This window comes from Pyricularia pennisetigena, chromosome 1, assembly GCF_004337985.1.
Source record: "Pyricularia pennisetigena strain Br36 chromosome 1, whole genome shotgun sequence".
Lineage (NCBI taxonomy): Eukaryota > Fungi > Ascomycota > Sordariomycetes > Magnaporthales > Pyriculariaceae > Pyricularia > Pyricularia pennisetigena.
The window spans coordinates 3,635,064-3,652,965 of record NC_043740.1 but is presented as its reverse complement, the minus strand read 5'-3'; the positions used below and the strand labels follow the sequence as shown (position 1 = coordinate 3,652,965).

Below are 17,902 nucleotides of genomic sequence, written 5' to 3'. Positions count from 1 at the left end.
CTTAGCTTGGGGAATTAATTACCTTAGGGAAGCAAACTGCCAATCTAGCTCTGGGTCGGGTTCAGTTGCAGAGCTTCATGAATCTGCTAGTTTCCTTGTTCTCCCTTCCTCGTTCCCAGCAGATTCGGCAAGGAATAAAGAAAAAGAAATCAAAACGCACCACATAATGGCTCCACGAAAGAATGCGCATTCGACAGCGGCCGAGATCTCGCTTGTCCACCTCAAGAACTGTCTCGTAAACCTACCATCGGCTCTCGTCAACCTGCTTGTCAATATCAACGCTGTAAGCTTCTGCGGACAACAAGCTTCCTTTTTGCACCGACGAGGTTGTATATCGGTTATGCTCGGCATTATCTTTTCTAACTTTCAGTGTGTACCACTCGCCTAGCATGCCCAAAATGTCGTTGTCGAACTCAGCTGGCGATCTAGCGACGGCTCGCAAAAGTCGGCATACCTCGGCTGGACCGGCCTCCCCAGCAAGCGCAAGCTCGCCCCGATAGTCACCCGCGATGGAATTCAAGGTTCGCGGGGCTCGGGAGGTTCACGGGAGCAGGAAATTTCACTCGTGGAGATCGACCCTACGTTGGCAAATACCCTCGGACTGAGCGACGGCCAGAAAATCACGGCCATGATACACCTAGAGTTCCCCATGGCGCACACAGTCCACATCGAGCCCCTCACCCCGGAGGACTGGGAGGTCATTGAGTTGCACGCCAACTTCCTCGAGCTCAACATGATGTCCCAGGTGCGCGCGCTACCCAATCCAACCTACGCGCCGCCAGGCGGTGTTCCGGGGTCTGCCGCGCACCCCTTGGCCCTGCACGTCTCGCCAACCTCCACCGCCAGCATCAGAGTTGCATCCCTAGAACCTGTCGCGGGATCGGATGTCCCGTTTGTCAAGATCGCCCCCAATGCCGAGGTCATAGTGGCGCCCAAGGAGAGGTCAAAACCGTCTCGGCCGGGGAAGAGCGGCAGCAAGGGAGGCCGCAGCGTGGATGGCGCCTCGGGCAAGAGCTCAAGCACCGTCAGAAGGAACAGGAGGAGCAAAAGCGAGGAGCGCAAGCCTGCATTGTACCTGCGAGCCATGGACAGACGATACTGTCAAGATTGGTTCGACGACGTGGACGAAGCAGATAAGGAACTACAAGAGGGACTAACCGTCTGGGTGGATCGGGATCTACTCTTCTCTAGAGGGTTTCGCGGTGTCAAGTACGTCGCTGTTGATCTCTTGCGACCTTCGCAGATCCAGGCCCAACCTGCAGATGGGACTGAGCCTCTACAAAGACAGTCTACCCGGGTCGTGGCTATGTTGTGCGGTTGGGATGACCCGCCGAACGGATCTACAGTAGCTCTGTCGACTCCCCTATGTGCATCACTGGGTTGCCAGGGGATTGTGGGAGGAGTGGTCAAGATCGAACCGGCTCCAGCGCCTTTTACAGTCAGCTCGAGTGCCGAAAAGCCTGATCAGTCTAACACAATACGTCGCATCAAGATTTTCCCGTTTCTGGCTGCTGGCAGCTCACCCTCCGCTGGACTAAAATTTGGAGGCGAATCCAAGGCCGAGAAGGAGGAGGCGACAAAGAGACTGAAGCTCGTGTATGGCGGCAAGGATGGTAAAGGCCTTTTGCAAGGGCCTCTTACTGATGGCCAAGTCCTCGGGATCTATCAAGGCGTACAACAGATTCCAGGATGGGAGGGCGGTATAATCAAGTTTGACCCTCCACCGGAGGCTGGACAACCAACCCGAGAATCGACGAGCTGGGTACTGGGATCACAGAAGCTAATCCCTTTCGATATACAGCCCGGAGTGCCTCCACCAGCGGGAGCTGCACCTGACGATGATCTCGACGAGACAGAGTCTGGCGACAATATTCTCGTTGGCATTGATTCACTTCTCAAGGAGCTCAAGTCCCACCTGATGCACTTGTCATCTGTGCTTCTCACCGGTGCCCTTGGCTCTGGAAAAACGTCCGTAGGAAAGAGCATCGCCAACGCCCTGAAGCGGGACTCGTTTTACCACACCACATACTTTACCTGTCGCAGCCTCACAAACGACGAGAGCAGGGTTGCCACAGTTCGTGAGACGCTCAACCGTCTCTTCATGAACGCCAGCTGGGGTGCGAGGCTGGGTGGAAAAGCCATTGTGGTACTAGATGACCTCGACAAGCTGTGCCCAGCTGAGACGGAGCTTCAAGTGGGCAATGACAACGGTCGCAGCCGGCAGATTAGTGAGGCGCTCTGTGCCATCGTCAAACAGTACTGCGCCGAGGATAGCGGTGTGGTGCTGCTGGCCACCGCCCAGGCTAAGGAGTCGTTGCATGGCGTGGTCATTGGTGGTCATGTGGTTCGCGAGATTGTGGAGCTCAAGTCGCCCGACAAAGACGCAAGGAGAAAGATAATGGAGGCCATCACGAAGCAAGGACCGCTCGTTACGGAGGTAGCCACCAGAGACACCCCCAGTGACCATTCGCGGCCCACAACAGCTGATGGCAGCACTGCGGAAGACGAGGGTGCGTGGATGGATGGTCCCAGCAGGCCGAGCCAGAATGGTACGAATGACCGTAGTGACGGCTACTACTTGCAACCAGACCTCGACTTCTTGGACATTGCTGGGCGGACAGACGGGTACATGCCAGGAGATCTCTTGCTCCTCGTGACCAGAGCCCGGAACGCGGCGCTCAGTCGGTCCCTCGAGGAGATTGCCGAGGATGATCATCTCAACGCGTTGGGCGTTCCACTTGGAATGCAGGATTTTGACGAGGCTCTAAAGGGTTTCACGCCGGCATCGCTCCACAACGTCAGTCTGCAAAGCTCGACGATCAAGTTCGACTCCATCGGCGGCCTTTCCGAGACGCGGCGCGTTCTGCTCGAGACGTTGCAGTACCCGACAAAATATGCCCCTATCTTTGCGCAGTGTCCTCTGCGTCTGCGTTCGGGTCTTTTACTTTATGGCTACCCTGGCTGTGGCAAGACCCTGCTAGCCAGCGCGGTGGCGGGAGAGTGCGGTCTCAACTTTATCAGCGTGAAGGGTCCCGAGATTCTGAACAAGTACATTGGCGCCTCGGAAAAGAGCGTGAGAGACCTCTTTGAGCGAGCGTCAGCGGCCAAGCCTTGCGTCCTCTTCTTCGACGAGTTTGACTCGATCGCGCCCAAGCGCGGACACGACTCGACAGGCGTTACGGACCGTGTGGTCAACCAGCTTTTGACGCAAATGGACGGTGCCGAGGGCTTGTCAGGGGTCTACGTGCTCGCGGCTACATCACGGCCGGACCTGATCGACCCTGCTCTACTGAGGCCTGGGCGCCTGGACAAGTCGCTGCTGTGCGACTTCCCCAACGCGGAGGACCGTCTGGATATCATCAGGGCCCTTGCGAGCAAGGTGAAGGTCGGCGACGAGGTGCTGGCTAACGAGGACGAGCTTTTGGAGCTGGCGAGACGCACCGAGGGATTCACGGGCGCCGACCTGCAGGCCCTCATGTCGAACTCGCAGCTCGAGGCCATTCACGACGTCCTAGGAGACCACGGCGCTGGCGTGGGCGCATCGTCCGGCAAGGACAAGTACGGCGGCAGGAAGTCTGCCGTGGCAACCGCCGGTAAAGGGCGCGCCAATTACGTCCAGTTCTTGTACGGCGAGGAGCAGGAGTCTCAGAAGCCGTCCGGGGCGACCACGCTGTCGTCGGAAATGGCGGAGCGCGCGGCCATTGCGGCCAAGCTTGAGGCTATCAAGCTCGCAAAGAAGGCGGCAAAGGCATCCAAGGCCGGCCGGGGGGTGCAGCCCGTCAACGGCGTGGATGATGAGGGCAGTGAGGATAAAGGAAAGCAGGATGGCGGCGGTGCGGGTGAGGTGGTGATTGGGTGGAGGCACATCACCAAGGCGCTGGACGAGACGCGTCCCAGCATCAGCTCGGAGGAGCGGGCAAGACTGGAGAGGATTTACAGAGAGTTTGTGGTTGGTAGGAGCGGGCAGATGAAAGACGGACAGCCTTCCATGGAGATTGGAGGACGTTCTAGTCTGATGTAGAGGGAGTGGGGGTGAGGGGGGAGTCAACTTTTTTTTAATGTTTGATTGCTTGTATAAACCTAGCTGTTTACATGTATCACCTGAGCCAAAATAAATATTATTATGGATGGAAATGCATATGATATATTATGCTCTAGTCAAGACCGGCTCAACTTTCCGCCTGAACCGGAGCCGCTGGCGGGATGGATGCAGCCGCAGCCTGACCGGGTGCCTGGAACCGCGTGAGCATCTTGTCGTGAATCTTCTTCCAGCCGCCCTCGCAAAGCCCCTTGACGATGCCGACGACCAGCCTCGGCGCGATGATGGTGATCTCCTCCACGATGGCCAGCCCGCCGGGCGTCTTGTCGCCATTCTCAGCCACCTCGCCGGCGGGCATCTCCCTGATGGTCCAGTACGTGTCCATGACGACGCTCATGGGGCTGCGGATGCGGACGAAGACGCCCTCCGGCGTGTCGGTCATCTCGTAGCTGCTGACCACGTTGGAGTCCCACAAGCCGCCCGGCAGGTTGTGCACGAGGTCGTGGACCTCGTAGTACCTGGTCTCTGACCCGCCGCCGCCGCCGATGCCCTTGGGCAGCTTGGACGTCTTCTTGAGCGACGCCACCTTGTCCGCGTCCAGCGCGCTGTACTTGACCAGATGCGGGTCGCACTCGAGGTAGAAGGCGTGGTCGTGCAGCATTGCTACCGCCGAGGCCTTGGTCACGCCGGCGGGCAGCTTGGTCTTGTGTGAGACCTGCGCCGTGCCAGTGAATACTGTTTTTTTTTTTTTTTTTTTTTTTTTTTTTGTTTTTGGCGGTAGAGTCGGACATGTCAATGAGTTGATTGGGGGCTTTTTTGTTGGAGGGTTATGTCTGTGGGCGTTTACTTACAAGATGACATGTTTTAATACGGCTGGTGCGGGTTGGGTTTGGGCTTGAGCAGTAGGCGATTATTTAGACTATTTTCTCAGGTTGAGAGATGAAAGGCAAGTGAAAGCTTTCGTCGATGAAATGAAAAAAGAAAAATGTATATATCTAGATAAAAACTTTGAATAAGTATTCAATAAGCCGGAAAAGCAAAGCTCCAAATTGATGCTGCATTCTTGTCATGGAACTCGGTTCTCATGACGCATGCAAATAAGTTAGATCAACCCTGGGGCACTGCGGGAGATTATATGACAGGGTCACATTAGCGCCCGAAACACCGTCTGTGTCAATGTCCACCAACAACCAACCACTGCTCGTCCATCGCACGTTGACATACGTTCTTTCTTAGTTCGCTAGTTAATTTCTTAGTGAATTATGCTCCAACGTACGTTACATAGTTTACCAGAATTTTTAGTTGTTTTTTTCCTTATTCCATCTAATCCTGGTCTTTATGTCAACCCCACATCCCCTGGTGTCCAGCCCATTTACATGGTAAAGACCACTCTGCCCTTCTTTGCAAGCTCAATATCCGGCCAGACCTTTGCGAATTGCTCAAGCGGGAATTTCTGGGGTTGCTTCAGCGTCAACCCCGCCAGCGCCTCGATGAGCTTTGGCATCTGCTGTCCAAGCTCGGCAATTGACCACGCGCCCGGACCCGAGCCACGCAACGTCAGGTTCTTGGACCGAAGGGCAGCCGAGGGTAGTGCGATGGCATCTTGACCTGACATGCTACCAATCTGGACGTACTGCACCGGCCTCCCCTGAGGCAGGCTGGAGAGCAGGTGGACAGTCGCGTCGCCGTAAACGTAGTCCAGCACCACGTCAACATTTTCCAATCCAGAGTAGTCGGTTCCCGCGCCTGCCTTGAGCTCGATCCAGCGGTCCAGGCCGTCGATCTTCTTCAGCGCCTCCACGTTGCGCGCCACTCCGATGATGCTGCCGGCACCCAGCCTCCTCGATAGAGACGCCGCCAGTTCGCCGCTGGCGGTGGTGGCGCCGAGGATCAGCACCGTGAAGTTGGGCGGCAGGTCGGTGCAGCGGGTGGTGAGGGCCATCCAAGAACTCATGCCGGGGTTGACGCTCGCTGCGAGGGCAACAGGGTCGACACTTTTGGGCACCGCCACGGCTGCCCTCTTGTCGACGTTGACATAGTCGACAAAAGTTCCAAAGTCGGGCGCCATCCCCATGATGTAGTAGCTCGTGCCTGTAGCCTCGTCAAGGCCCACGCCGTCTATGCCGACAGTGTGCGGCAGCATCTGGGCTGAGTAGTGTTTGCCCGATGCCCTCGAACGCACGACCTGGTGTAGGCCGGCCGCCTGCATGCGGAGCTGGATCTGAGATGCTGATGGTGTTGCTGGCTTGTCTGAGGTTAACTCTTGTGGGCCATCCGCCCATGATTTCACCTGTATAGCGCGCATAGTCATGCCTTTGATGTGGATAGACGGAAATGGGGAGCAAGAAGAGGACGATGTTTGGCAGGTGCAAGTCTAAGTTTGTTCGGTAAACGCTGAGACTGCTTGATAGTAACAAAAGATCATCAGAGTAGTGGACAAAGAGCAGCCTGGTGGTAACGCTTCCTTATATGATGCCGTTAAACGATCTAGGCTAGGTGTATACCCCGCTACTATGTACTTGGGTACTTTATGAAGGCCGAATGCAGCAACAGATTACTCAGCGCACAGTAACCACCTCCATATGGCGTTGGTGCGACGAATCAAGGAGGGGTTTGCATATTCTCGGCCGGTAGAGGCTCGTATGTTGCTACATTAGCGAAGTTGCTGATATGTTGGTGGATTTGTAAAAATATGTGGAAAGTGAAAGAAGAAGAAACCCGCCCGATCGTAAAGCTGAGTAAGACAAGGAGGTACTCTGGGGGAAGGCATCCTGACTTGGTATGCCAAACCAACCAACCTATACAGACTGGACACTTTCGCGCCTTCGCGCCTTCGCGATCTTGCGTGAAGTTGCAGAACTTGCGAGCTATTATGGATTTGAATGCATGTGCGGATACACGCTTTATAAAAGCTTACATATTTGGGTTGTATGTTCAGCAACGGAGCTTGAGGGTTAGTTATAACGCTCGAATTAATGTTGAATGAAGTTGGGGAAAAATCAAAGGCAAGAATGAACTCAATTGCGACGGCGCAGTACATGGATGTACGTCGACCGTTAAAGTATGATGTATAAACTGTATATGTACTGTACATTATACCTCCTGGGGACCAACGTGGCGGCGACCCCTGTTGCAATGGGTTAGTGCACGTCCCCTTTTCTGTCTGGGGAAGGAGAAATCAATCGACGGATTCTGGCCAAACAATGCCCCGTCATTACTGACTTGCTCTCACTTTCCAGCCTACGACCGTCAGCGGGAAAAGATCCTATTCCTACAAAAATTCTCAGACTATCGGCAGAACATTCTGGATTGTCGCGCATGTCCTTTTTTTTTATTTTGGGGAGTGGGAAATTTCATTCAAGGGGCTTCTGACGCAATTGTTTGCTTGGCCAGCCATCCCGTAACCAAGGGTTTCCTTCTGGCCCTGCCGCGGTTGGCTTCAGATTCGAACGGCCAAGTGCTTTGTGGCCCCAATTAATTGTGCTTTTGCTCGTTGCAATCGTGCACTGCATCTCCGTATAGCAACGCCAAAGCTTGACAGATCTCAGCCGCATCGAACCGCCGAACAAGCAACATAACAATGTGGATGAGATTTTGACAACTCACGGTAGATTGCCTGAGCTGCTGTGCAGGGAGGTCCTGGGGCGAGATCTAGCCCCGTCGGTTTGGTCTTCATCCCAACCGATCCCAAACTGAGGAGGACGGAATCCTTTCTCATTATCGAATACACACACTACTTTGTTTCCTCTTCTTTTTTTGTCATTGCATTCTTCTCACGAGCCTCAGCATCGATCTTGTTTTTTTCTCTGTTTTCTCGACTGTTTCTTCTTTTTTGAAGGGTTTGCTTTCCCCATGCCAAGCGCCCAAGAAATAGGTTGTCAGACTTTCCATCTGGATTTTTTGTTTTCCCCATAACGGCACGGCTTCTTTGTTCTGTAAGCATCCCGGCGTCACGTTTCCACCATGGCTACGCTCCAAGTGCGTGGTGTTGGCGTCTCGGCCACCAAACAAAAGGCCTTGGAAGATGCCAAGAAGATGCAGATGCATATCGTGGAGGAGAGCAATAAAGCTGGAAAGGAGCCACCGCCATATCATCTGCTCGAGCTCATCGGCAAGGGCAGCTATGGCCGTGTTTACACGGCAAATGACATCAAAAACAGCAGAGTTGTCGCCGTCAAGATGATCGATATCGAAGAAGCCGACACGCTCAACCCAAAGTTGGTAGACACTTACACAGAGATCATGAACGAAATAAACGCCCTAAAGTTACTCAGTGAGGGCGGAGCCAAGAACATCAACCAGGTTTTTGAGGCCTTGCCTGTTCAACAATCCATGTGGATCATCACAGAGTATTGTGCGGGTGGAAGTGTGTCGACCTTGATGCAGCCTACCGCTCCCCATGGCCTCCAGGAGAAATGGATTATACCGATCCTTCGAGAAGTCGCCGAGGCTATATTCTGGGTGCACAGGCAAGGTATTATCCATCGAGATATCAAGTGCGCCAACGTCCTCATCACCGAAGCTGGTGGTGTCCAACTCTGCGACTTTGGCGTCGCCGGTGTTATCGAGAACAAGTTTGACAAGCGGACGACCGTCATCGGCACACCCAACTGGATGGCGCCGGAGTTGTTTGACGGGTCGAATTCATACGGTACAGAGGTCGACATCTGGGCTTTTGGCTCCTTAGTTTTTGAGATCGCATCAGGTCTGCCGCCGAATGCACTTTCTGGTATGGGATTCCAGCAACTCGGCAGCTTTGTTAAAAAGCAGAGTCCTAGGTTGGAGGGAGACCAGTACTCAGACCAGCTCAAGGATCTCGTTGCCTATTGCTTGGTCGATGATCCTACGCAAAGGCCACCGATCGAATCTATACAACAGCACCCTTATATTGCCAATACCGACACCATGTACCCGACATCCTCACTGGCGCTTCTTGTGAGGGCTTACAGAGTTTGGGAATCGCAAGGTGGATCGAGGAAATCTCTTTTCAACCCCGGCGGAGCCCAGGGGCTTTCTGCAAATGATCTTTCGTCCACTGCTCTGGCAGAGGACGAATGGAATTTCAGTACAACCATGGCATTTGACCAGCTCGTGCTCGGTGACTCTGACAATAATCAGGCTGTTTATGACGTTTACGGGACCAACGTTGAGCTGCCTCAGCAATTTAACGACGAGACCACGCGTCCTTCAAAAGCCAAGGGTCGACGCAGGCCTCCGCCTCATCTCCCTGTCCTCAAAGCTCCTCTGGAAAAAGTGTTTGATCCCAACACAATCTCAAACTACGAAGACAACTCAAGAATGTATTACGGCAGGCCGATGCCCCCTCCTGCTGCTGCACCGGCCCCAGCACCAGCAGGTTCTGACTTACCACTGAGGGACGACTCTTTACATTTGACGGTGCGCGAGTCTCTGATTGACTTGGATGCTTCACTAGACGGAAGCGACTTGTCGCAGTTTGCCGACATGGAAACCATCAGGGCCCCGGCTGGACACAAATCCATCGACTTTGGGTACGATGACAGCTCAGACTTCAACAAAGCACCGCTCAGCGACCCAGCAGACCTCAGCAATAACAGGCGGACCCAGGATTGGAAATTCCCCTCCATGACATCTGCGCCACTCTCTGCAAATCCGGAAATGTCACATTTCTCTTTCAACGAGCACTCGTTCAATGAGCTGGTTTATGATGACGAACCTGAAACTCCCGAGCCGTCTTTTAACCGTCCGGCCTTGGTTCACCATCCAACGGACCCTGTCGGCCTTCAGTCGCAAAGCTACAATGATCTGTCCGTGCCGCGCATGCCAGACAACCGCGCGTCCATGAGCAGCCTCATCGATCTGGACGAGAGTCTACCTGACAGCATACCCGAATTGATGCGGCCATCGACAGCCAACTCGGACGTGGCGTCTGTCACTGGATCGGACATTGGGGCTCTCAACCCCTTTGAGTTTGAACGGCACGCATCCACATACAAACCCTTACCGGTGAATTCTGCTAGAGAGCCGTCCATATATGTTTCGGACGACTCTGATTTTGCGCGTCTCGGCAGCAGTGTTGCGGATGCAGCGAGTGCTAGCATGCCTAACTTGGTGCTCAATGGGGGCCACGGTGATGCTCTGGATCGAAGGGATCGTCCGGACTCATACGATGGTGCCAGTCAACCAGGAGGGTTGTATGATAACGGAGACTACCTAGATGCCGACTATCTCTCCATGGCAGACCGCCGCACCCGCGATCAGTACGGAGATATGAGCGGGCCGTACTCTGATCAGCGGCAACTGGATGAACAGCAATATCAGCAGTCACAGTACCGGCAACAGGATCTGAGCCAGCCGTATCATGACGCAGAAATCCCTCCGCTGCCAGAACCGCCCTCGGCTAGGGTTATGCAGGGTGTCGGGAGTAGGCAGGAGGCGAGCGACGAGCTGCGGAGGATGTTGGCCAGCTTCCAAGAGCATCTCAGTTTTACAAACGCGCACCTGTCCAGTCTTCCTGTCCGTAGGAATGCGGCAAGTAGACTGGAGCCGCCGGTTGTGGAATGAGAAGAGGACCGTTGGCTCTGCAGGACATAGCAGCGATTGTGCACCGCGAAGGCTTTTCTTGTAGTTTTCGTTGTGTCCTATAGTATGTATACATATGTTTTTCATTTTAAAGGCTGCGTTTGGAGGTGACGTGGAGCGTGCATTTTCATATATTTAGTCGTGATACATTAGCAACCTACAGCACCATTTGATAGCCTGCATTTACATTAGAATGTTGTGGAGAATCTATAGATATAGAAAAATTAGACGTTTGAAGATGTAATTGGTTGTTGTTGTTGTTGTTGTTGGTAATAATGTTTGCCTATTGTGAGTTGTCAAACAGGTTTCTTTGATGACGTCCAGGTTGAAATTTCCCTTCCAAAGTTGACTCACGCAAAAACCAAGACAGCGATTTTTTTTTTTTCTTTTCTCATACCTCTATCGCCACGCCACTTGCATTCAAGCCGAATACTGACAACCCACAAACAACATTAATCTATACTGTCGAAATCTTAATAATTCTATACGGCCATTTTTTTTTTTTTTTTTTTTTTTTTTTTTTTTTTCAATTATTTACTGACCCAACTGGTCGGAGGAAGTCCATCTTGCAATTTCACAAACTCAAAGTCGTCAAGTTGGCGGGCATAAAAAGTCTCCAGATTGCTTGGCGCGGCATCTGCAGACACTACCACCACGCCCCTCTGCAAGCCTTGACGCGCCAGACGACCCGAGAAATCTCTTCTGCAGCCATGAAAACCCAGATAGTGAAAGTCGAGGCGACCGGGGGCGACGACAGCCTAGGCCGGTTCCGCCAGCAGCACGCATCAGCAGCAGCAGCACCGTCGTCATCGGCGCAGCCGCGGAGCCCACCACAGACCCACAGGCTGGACTCGTGGGAGGTGCCGGCCGAGTCGCGGCACCCGGCCATTGGGGCTCTCAGGCGCGCGGCAGATTACCTGGGCTCCAGCGACGTCCCCGTCGGCTTCCCCACCGAGACAGTTTATGGGCTCGGCGCCGACGCTACCCGCAGCGCCGCTGTCAGGGGCATCTATGCCGCCAAGGGTCGGCCCTCGGATAACCCGCTCATTGTGCATGTCTGTGACCTTGACATGTTGCGTGCACTGCTGTCACCGGCGTGCGATGGCGGCAACGGGACGAACAGCCAGTCGGTATCGGCAAAGGAGACAGGATGGGATACAGAACCAGCGAGCTCAGCAAACGGCACAAGCAGCAACAGCAAGACGCCGACCCACGACCCGATCCCCGGCATCTACCTCCCACTGCTGGAGCGCTTCTGGCCGGGACCGCTGACGATCCTCCTCCCGAACCCGCAGCCGTCGCAGCTGGCGCCCGAGGTGACGGCGGGCCTGCCGACGTTTGGAGCGCGCATGCCGGCGTCGCCGCTGGCGCTGACGTTGATCAAGCTGGCCGGCGTACCGCTCGCGGCGCCCTCGGCTAATGCGTCCACGCGGCCGTCGCCCACGACTGCGCACCACGTCCTCGACGACCTCGACGGCCGCCTCGAGCTGATCCTGGACGGTGGGCCCTGCGGCGTCGGCGTCGAGAGCACCGTCGTCGACGGCCTGTGCGACCCGCCTGCTGTGTTGCGCCCGGGAGGCGTCGCCATCGAGGACCTGAGGCGCTGCGAGGGCTGGGAGGGCGTCGTCAGGGCGTACAAGGACCACGCGGAGCTGGGTGGTAGTGATGCTGGTGGCAAAGCAGGCGAGAGCGCCGCCGCACCGCGCGCCCCCGGCATGAAGTACAAGCACTACAGCCCGCGGGCCAAGGTCGTACTGTACGAGGCCGGGTTCGGCGGCGGTGCTGCGGGGGATAGGGTCCGGGAGGATCTGGACGCTGGGAGGTTGGTGGTCGGAGAGGACGCGGGGAGGCCGACGAGGCTTGGCGTGGTCAGGACGAGGTCGTCCGCGGAGAAGGCGGGAGAGAGGACGATAGAGGAGTATCAGATCGAGGATGGGACGACGGTGCTGGATTTGCATCTTGGGAGGGACCCCAGGGATGTGGCTCAGGGGTTATTTTCTGCTCTGAGAGAGCTTGACACGCGCAAGGCGGACGTGATATGCGTCGAGGGTGTCGGAGACGGGGATGACATAGCCGCGGCCGTCATGAACAGGCTGCGAAAGGCGGCAACGGAGACGAGGTGATGCGGTGGGGAGTTGATGTTTCAAGGATTATTTGTCCCTGGGACTTGGGAAACTAAGGAAAAAAAGGGGGGGGGGTTGGGTGGTTAATAGACAGGACAGTGACTTTGTACTAGACACGGTCTGGCGTATAGAAACATAGACGGCACGGGCTAGAGTTAATCATGTCACTGTGTTGTTGGACCGTTTCTCCAAGAACAAGAAATGGTCATTTATTGGCTTGCCGGTCTGGGCTAGCCCCTTTAAACCCCCCAACTCCCATCTGCTTTCATTGGGATTTTATAGAAACATGTAAAGACGCAGGTGGAAACTAGGAAAAAACCCCCCCCCCCCCCGAAACCAAAACACCATATAGCCGAGACGTCTCCCCATCTCACAACCCTTGCCTCAGCCAATCCGTCAGCTTGGCCTTGCCCAACTGCGCCAAGTTGTTGACGCCCTGTTCGCTAAAGGGATCGATGCGGCTGAGGTTGACGTCCTGCGTTGGGGCCTTGCTGACCCTCTGAACGATGATGGTGGGGTCGGTCTCGAGGATGATGCCGTCGTCGACAATCTCGTCGATGGCAAGGGAGACGAGGTCGTAGTTCTCGATTATGGTGCGCTTGTCGACCGACTGCTTGAAGAGCAGGTGCAGTGAGTCGCGCAGGGCCAGGATGACATTATACAGCAGGACCTCGTTCTCGTCGACGCTGCCGACCACGTACATCATGACGTCCGACTCCATCTTGTACAGCACGATCCGGTTGTCGTACAGGATGATGTCGCCCGTCTGCTTGACCGTCTTCTCGAGCAGGCCCTTCTCAAAGGCCTTTTGCGCCTTGACGTCCGGGAATGGGTTTGGCGGGGCGGTCAAGGCTGTTGGGTTTTGGGAGGGCGGAAGGCGCCGAGAGTCTTGCGTCAGCATAGCTCTACGCAAAGGTAGAAGGCACACAAGGGCTGGAGATCATACCGGCAGCTTGACCGGCGCCGGGCGCGGCCTGGTGGGGGGAGGTGTAGTATTTGGCAAATATCCTTGAGCCATCGTCGCAGCCGAGAATGATGATGGCGTTTACGGATGATAATGACATGCCGGGAGCCATTTTGAATATGTGGAAGACCACAGAGGTCAGTCGGATGGAGGGGAGGGGAGGTTGTAGATTGGGAAACTAGTTCTATGAATGCTTGCGCCGTTGTCTTTCCGAATTTGTTCTTGTTTCTCGCCGGGGAATGTTAGCCTGGTACTCCTATAGAGTGTCGCGCGCAGCTACACAACGCAAGCTGTTCGATTGGCAGCGGTACAGTGCCACGATTGAGTCTTTCTTACTGTGACCCCGACAGCTTCTCAAGTCTTCAACGATTGCCCCTCCACCGTTGATGCACGGACCATCCACTTTACGCGAAGATGTCGCGGCGAACTCACGTCGTCAATTTTTGAGTAGGCCCTGACCGTGTTCTCACTCTACTGTAGCATTTCCCCCCCTCCATGATTGATTGTTTGATTGCCTTTTTGGTCTTGGTTCTCCCGTCAACCAGTCGCACTCCGCCCACTCGCTCCACATTCACGCCTCTTCATCATCAACAAACTCTAGATTTTGTAGCTGTTGCGACAATCCCCACACAGAGACAGAATCCCGTATCTACACTTCATCTATACCCATAGTCTTGTTCGCAATGTCTACACCATCTGGTAGGCGAACACGGAGTTCGCAGTCGGCGACGCCCTCGCGCAATGCGGCGCGCAACACCCAGGCCGGATTGTCGAACGCTCCAGAGGACCAGGAGCCGGCATCGTCAGTCCGAGGAACCCCCCGTGGTCCCAGGCAGTCGCAGTTGGCCTCGAGTCCTATGTTTTATCAGTCCTCGCCGGCCAACGGGAGCAGAACCCAAGAACCCTCTTCTCCTTTGCGTCAGATGACGCACAGCCAGTCAACAGCGCGGCGTTCAAACGTCACCCCCAGCTCACCATTGCGCCAGCAGTCCGACAGCCAAGAAGACCCTGAACGGACGCCAAGGGCCAGTGGTAGTGGACTCATCGGAGGTATGTCTGTCCAATGGGAAGCAACAACGTATCTGGTCTAATACTGATCTCACTGCATTTTGACAGAGTCTTCTCCTATCCGATACGAGAGTTCCAGCCCCGGACGTGCTTTCAATCCCCTTTCAGACAATCTTCGTAGTGAAAGCAGTGGCATCTTTGTTGGCTCGCGCTCAGGCTCTGCCCGCAACCGCCGCGGTGATATTAATCCTGATGCCCTTCTGAGATCCTCCCATCCAAGGCGTGTGGTACTAGACCCGTCTGGTAATGTCGTTACAGAGGTCGGCTCAGATGCGCCATCGTTCCGAACGGTCAACCCGGATACTTCAGAAGCGAATGCGCTGGGCGGAGACAGCGGCGGCTTGATCTGGGGTACCACGGTTTCCATCGACGATACGTTTGCCTCCTTCAAGGACTTTGCGCGAAACTTTACCAAGAAGTACCGCCTCTGGTCGGATGGAATGACAGAGGCCGAGACTGCTCAACGAGATGACGCAGAGTCCCGACCCTACATGGAGGCCATGGAGACTATGCTTTTGCTGGGGACTTCGAGGCTTTATGTCGATCTCCGCGACCTCAAAGCCTACCCGCGCACGATCAAACTGTGGCACCAGATCCAGGCTTATCCCCAAGAGCTTGTTCCCATCATGGACCAGGCTTTGACAAACATGATGGAGGATCTTGCTCAGGCAGAGATGGCGAGGCAGCGTTCTCAGAGCAGTGCTGGCATCAGAGCCACCCCGGTGGCAGCTACCCCAAGCTCGGAGCCGCAATATGCCAGCTCAGAATTCGGTGGACCAGCAACGCCTCGGCCGGCTGCAGAGCCTGAGAATGACTTGGAGGAGCAAGTGGCCCAGACCACCTACGCAATCCGCCCCTTCGGACTGGAGAAGACGACAAATCTACGAGATCTGAATCCCTCCGACATGGACAAGCTGATTGCCGTCAAAGGTCTCGTGATTCGGACGACACCCGTCATCCCAGACATGAGGGATGCACATTTCAAATGCAGCGTCTGCAACCACTCAGTCACTGTCACGATCGACCGTGGTAGGATTAAGGAGCCGACCGAGTGCCCGCGGCAAATGTGTTCTGCCAAGAACTCGATGCAGATTGTTCACAATCGTTGTGCGTTTGCCGACAAGCAGGTCATCAAGCTGCAAGAGACCCCCGACGAAGTGCCTGCCGGTCAGACTCCGCATTCGGTCTCGGTGTGCGCATACAACGAGCTCGTGGACTTTTGCAAGGCTGGTGACAGGGTGCAACTCACTGGAATTTTCCGTGTCATGCCCGTGCGTGTGAACCCTCGTCAGAGGTCCGTCAAGAGCGTCCACAAGACGTATGTCGACGTTCTGCACATCCAAAAGGTCGACAACAAGCGAATGGGGGTCGATCCCTCGACCTTGGACCTGGCTGCCGAGGATGAGGAGGTAGAGGCTGGAGAGGGGGATGCCAACATGCAGGAGACCCGCAAGATTACCCCCGAGGAGGAAGAGAAGATCAGAGCTACCGCACAACGGGACGACATCTACGAGCTGTTGGCAAGATCCCTAGCCCCGTCAATCTACGAAATGGATGACGTGAAGAAAGGAATCTTGCTGCAACTATTCGGAGGCACAAACAAAAGCTTCCAAAAGGGAGGCAGTCCAAAGTATCGAGGCGACATCAACGTACTGCTTTGCGGTGACCCTTCGACGTCGAAATCTCAGATCCTCCAGTATGTGCACAAGATTGCTCCCAGGGGCATCTATACCAGCGGCAAGGGCTCGTCCGCGGTGGGTTTGACGGCGTACGTGACTCGCGACCCGGAAACACGGCAACTGGTGCTCGAGTCCGGAGCCTTGGTTCTTTCGGACGGTGGTGTTTGCTGCATCGACGAGTTTGACAAAATGTCGGACGCCACGCGCTCAGTCCTCCACGAAGTAATGGAGCAGCAGACAGTTTCGGTGGCCAAGGCAGGCATCATCACAACTCTGAATGCCCGCACTAGCATCCTGGCCTCGGCAAATCCTATTGGCAGTCGATACAACCCCGATCTTCCAGTGCCGCAGAACATCGACCTCCCCCCTACTCTTCTTTCCCGTTTCGATCTCGTATACCTCATTCTCGACCGGGTTGACGAGAAGAATGATCGTCGTCTAGCCAAGCATCTTCTGTCGATGTACCTGGAGGACAAGCCAGAGTCTGCAAGTTCTAGCAACGAGATTTTAGTAAGTCGTAAAAAGCATAGTTCCATCCGCCCGTGATTATGCCCTGTCTCTGTAAAGCTTGCTAACATGTGAAACCAACATGACTGTAGCCTGTCGAGTTTCTCACATCATACATCTCGTACGCCCGCGCCAACATCCACCCCACCATCAGCCAAGAGGCAGCTCGCGAGCTGGTAGACGCATACGTGGAGATGCGCAAGTTGGGCGAGGACGTACGCTCTGCCGAAAAGCGCATCACGGCAACTACGCGACAGCTGGAGTCCATGATCCGTCTCTCCGAGGCGCACGCCAAGATGCGGCTTGCGTCAGAGGTGAGCGCTTCGGACGTTCGTGAGGCCAACCGACTCATCAAGTCGGCACTCAAGACGGCGGCCACTGATGCACAGGGTCGCATCGACATGTCGCTGCTGACCGAGGGCACGAGTGCGGCCGAGAGGCGGCGTCGCGAGGACCTCAAGGCCGCTGTTCTTGGGCTGTTGGACGAGATGACGGCCGGCGGGCACCAGGTGCGGTACAGCGAGGTGGCCAGGAGGCTGAGCGAGGGTGCCAGCGTCCCCGTCGAGGCCAGCGACTTTGCCGAGTGTATAAGGGCACTGGAGATGGACGGCGCCATCACGATATCTGGAGAGGGACCTCGGAAGCAAATCAGGAGGATCACAGCCCAGGTTTGAGAAGGACGGGTGATGGTGTAGGAATGAGAGGATGAGGCTCTGCTTCTAATGCCACGCAAGCCATGAGTGACGAGTTGACGTGTCTGGTTCAATTGGAGTAATGATTTCTTGCATGTTTGTGGTTTGTGTTTCTGTTGCTATACCAAGTTTTACTGCTAGATTCAGAGGTGAAAGCAGGCGAGCAAAAATACAATCGAGGCCGGCTTAATTAATGGTAAAACCCAAAGAGCTTGACAATGCTAGAAGCTTAAGATATGCAATATTTACGACTGAAGATGACCGCAGTA

At 55.0% G+C, this 17,902-nt stretch overlaps 7 protein-coding genes across 7 annotated transcripts; 4 read left to right on the top strand and 3 right to left on the bottom strand.

Annotated features, from left to right (window-relative positions):
• Positions 1-166: 166 nt before the first annotated feature.
• On the top strand, positions 167-4,021 carry PpBr36_07638 (uncharacterized protein; the record flags this gene model as incomplete). Its single annotated transcript, XM_029894773.1, has 2 exons — positions 167-283; positions 389-4,021. 2 exons carry the CDS (start codon positions 167-169, stop codon positions 4,019-4,021), a joined length of 3,750 nt encoding a protein of 1,249 aa, XP_029748482.1.
• Positions 4,022-4,169: 148 nt separating this feature from the next.
• Positions 4,170-4,900, bottom strand: PpBr36_07637 (uncharacterized protein; the record flags this gene model as incomplete). Its single annotated transcript, XM_029894772.1, has 2 exons — positions 4,170-4,774; positions 4,891-4,900. 2 exons carry the CDS (start codon positions 4,898-4,900, stop codon positions 4,170-4,172), a joined length of 615 nt encoding a protein of 204 aa, XP_029748481.1.
• Positions 4,901-5,411: 511 nt separating this feature from the next.
• PpBr36_07636 (uncharacterized protein) lies at positions 5,412-6,350 on the bottom strand (the record flags this gene model as incomplete). Its single annotated transcript, XM_029894771.1, has 1 exon — positions 5,412-6,350. One exon carries the CDS (start codon positions 6,348-6,350, stop codon positions 5,412-5,414), a length of 939 nt encoding a protein of 312 aa, XP_029748480.1.
• Positions 6,351-8,002: 1,652 nt separating this feature from the next.
• PpBr36_07635 (uncharacterized protein) lies at positions 8,003-10,582 on the top strand (the record flags this gene model as incomplete). Its single annotated transcript, XM_029894770.1, has 1 exon — positions 8,003-10,582. The coding sequence occupies one exon, from the start codon at positions 8,003-8,005 to the stop codon at positions 10,580-10,582; it is 2,580 nt and encodes an 859-aa protein (XP_029748479.1).
• Positions 10,583-11,310: 728 nt separating this feature from the next.
• PpBr36_07634 (uncharacterized protein) lies at positions 11,311-12,723 on the top strand (the record flags this gene model as incomplete). Its single annotated transcript, XM_029894769.1, has 1 exon — positions 11,311-12,723. The coding sequence occupies one exon, from the start codon at positions 11,311-11,313 to the stop codon at positions 12,721-12,723; it is 1,413 nt and encodes a 470-aa protein (XP_029748478.1).
• Positions 12,724-13,093: 370 nt separating this feature from the next.
• Positions 13,094-13,799, bottom strand: PpBr36_07633 (uncharacterized protein; the record flags this gene model as incomplete). Its single annotated transcript, XM_029894768.1, has 2 exons — positions 13,094-13,575; positions 13,670-13,799. 2 exons carry the CDS (start codon positions 13,797-13,799, stop codon positions 13,094-13,096), a joined length of 612 nt encoding a protein of 203 aa, XP_029748168.1.
• A 523-nt stretch (positions 13,800-14,322) lies between these two features.
• PpBr36_07632 (uncharacterized protein) lies at positions 14,323-17,615 on the top strand (the record flags this gene model as incomplete). Its single annotated transcript, XM_029894767.1, has 3 exons — positions 14,323-14,737; positions 14,804-16,944; positions 17,034-17,615. Coding segments are annotated over 3 exons (3,138 nt in total), but the record flags the coding sequence as incomplete, so codon positions are not given.
• Between the last annotated feature and the right edge of the window lie 287 nt (positions 17,616-17,902).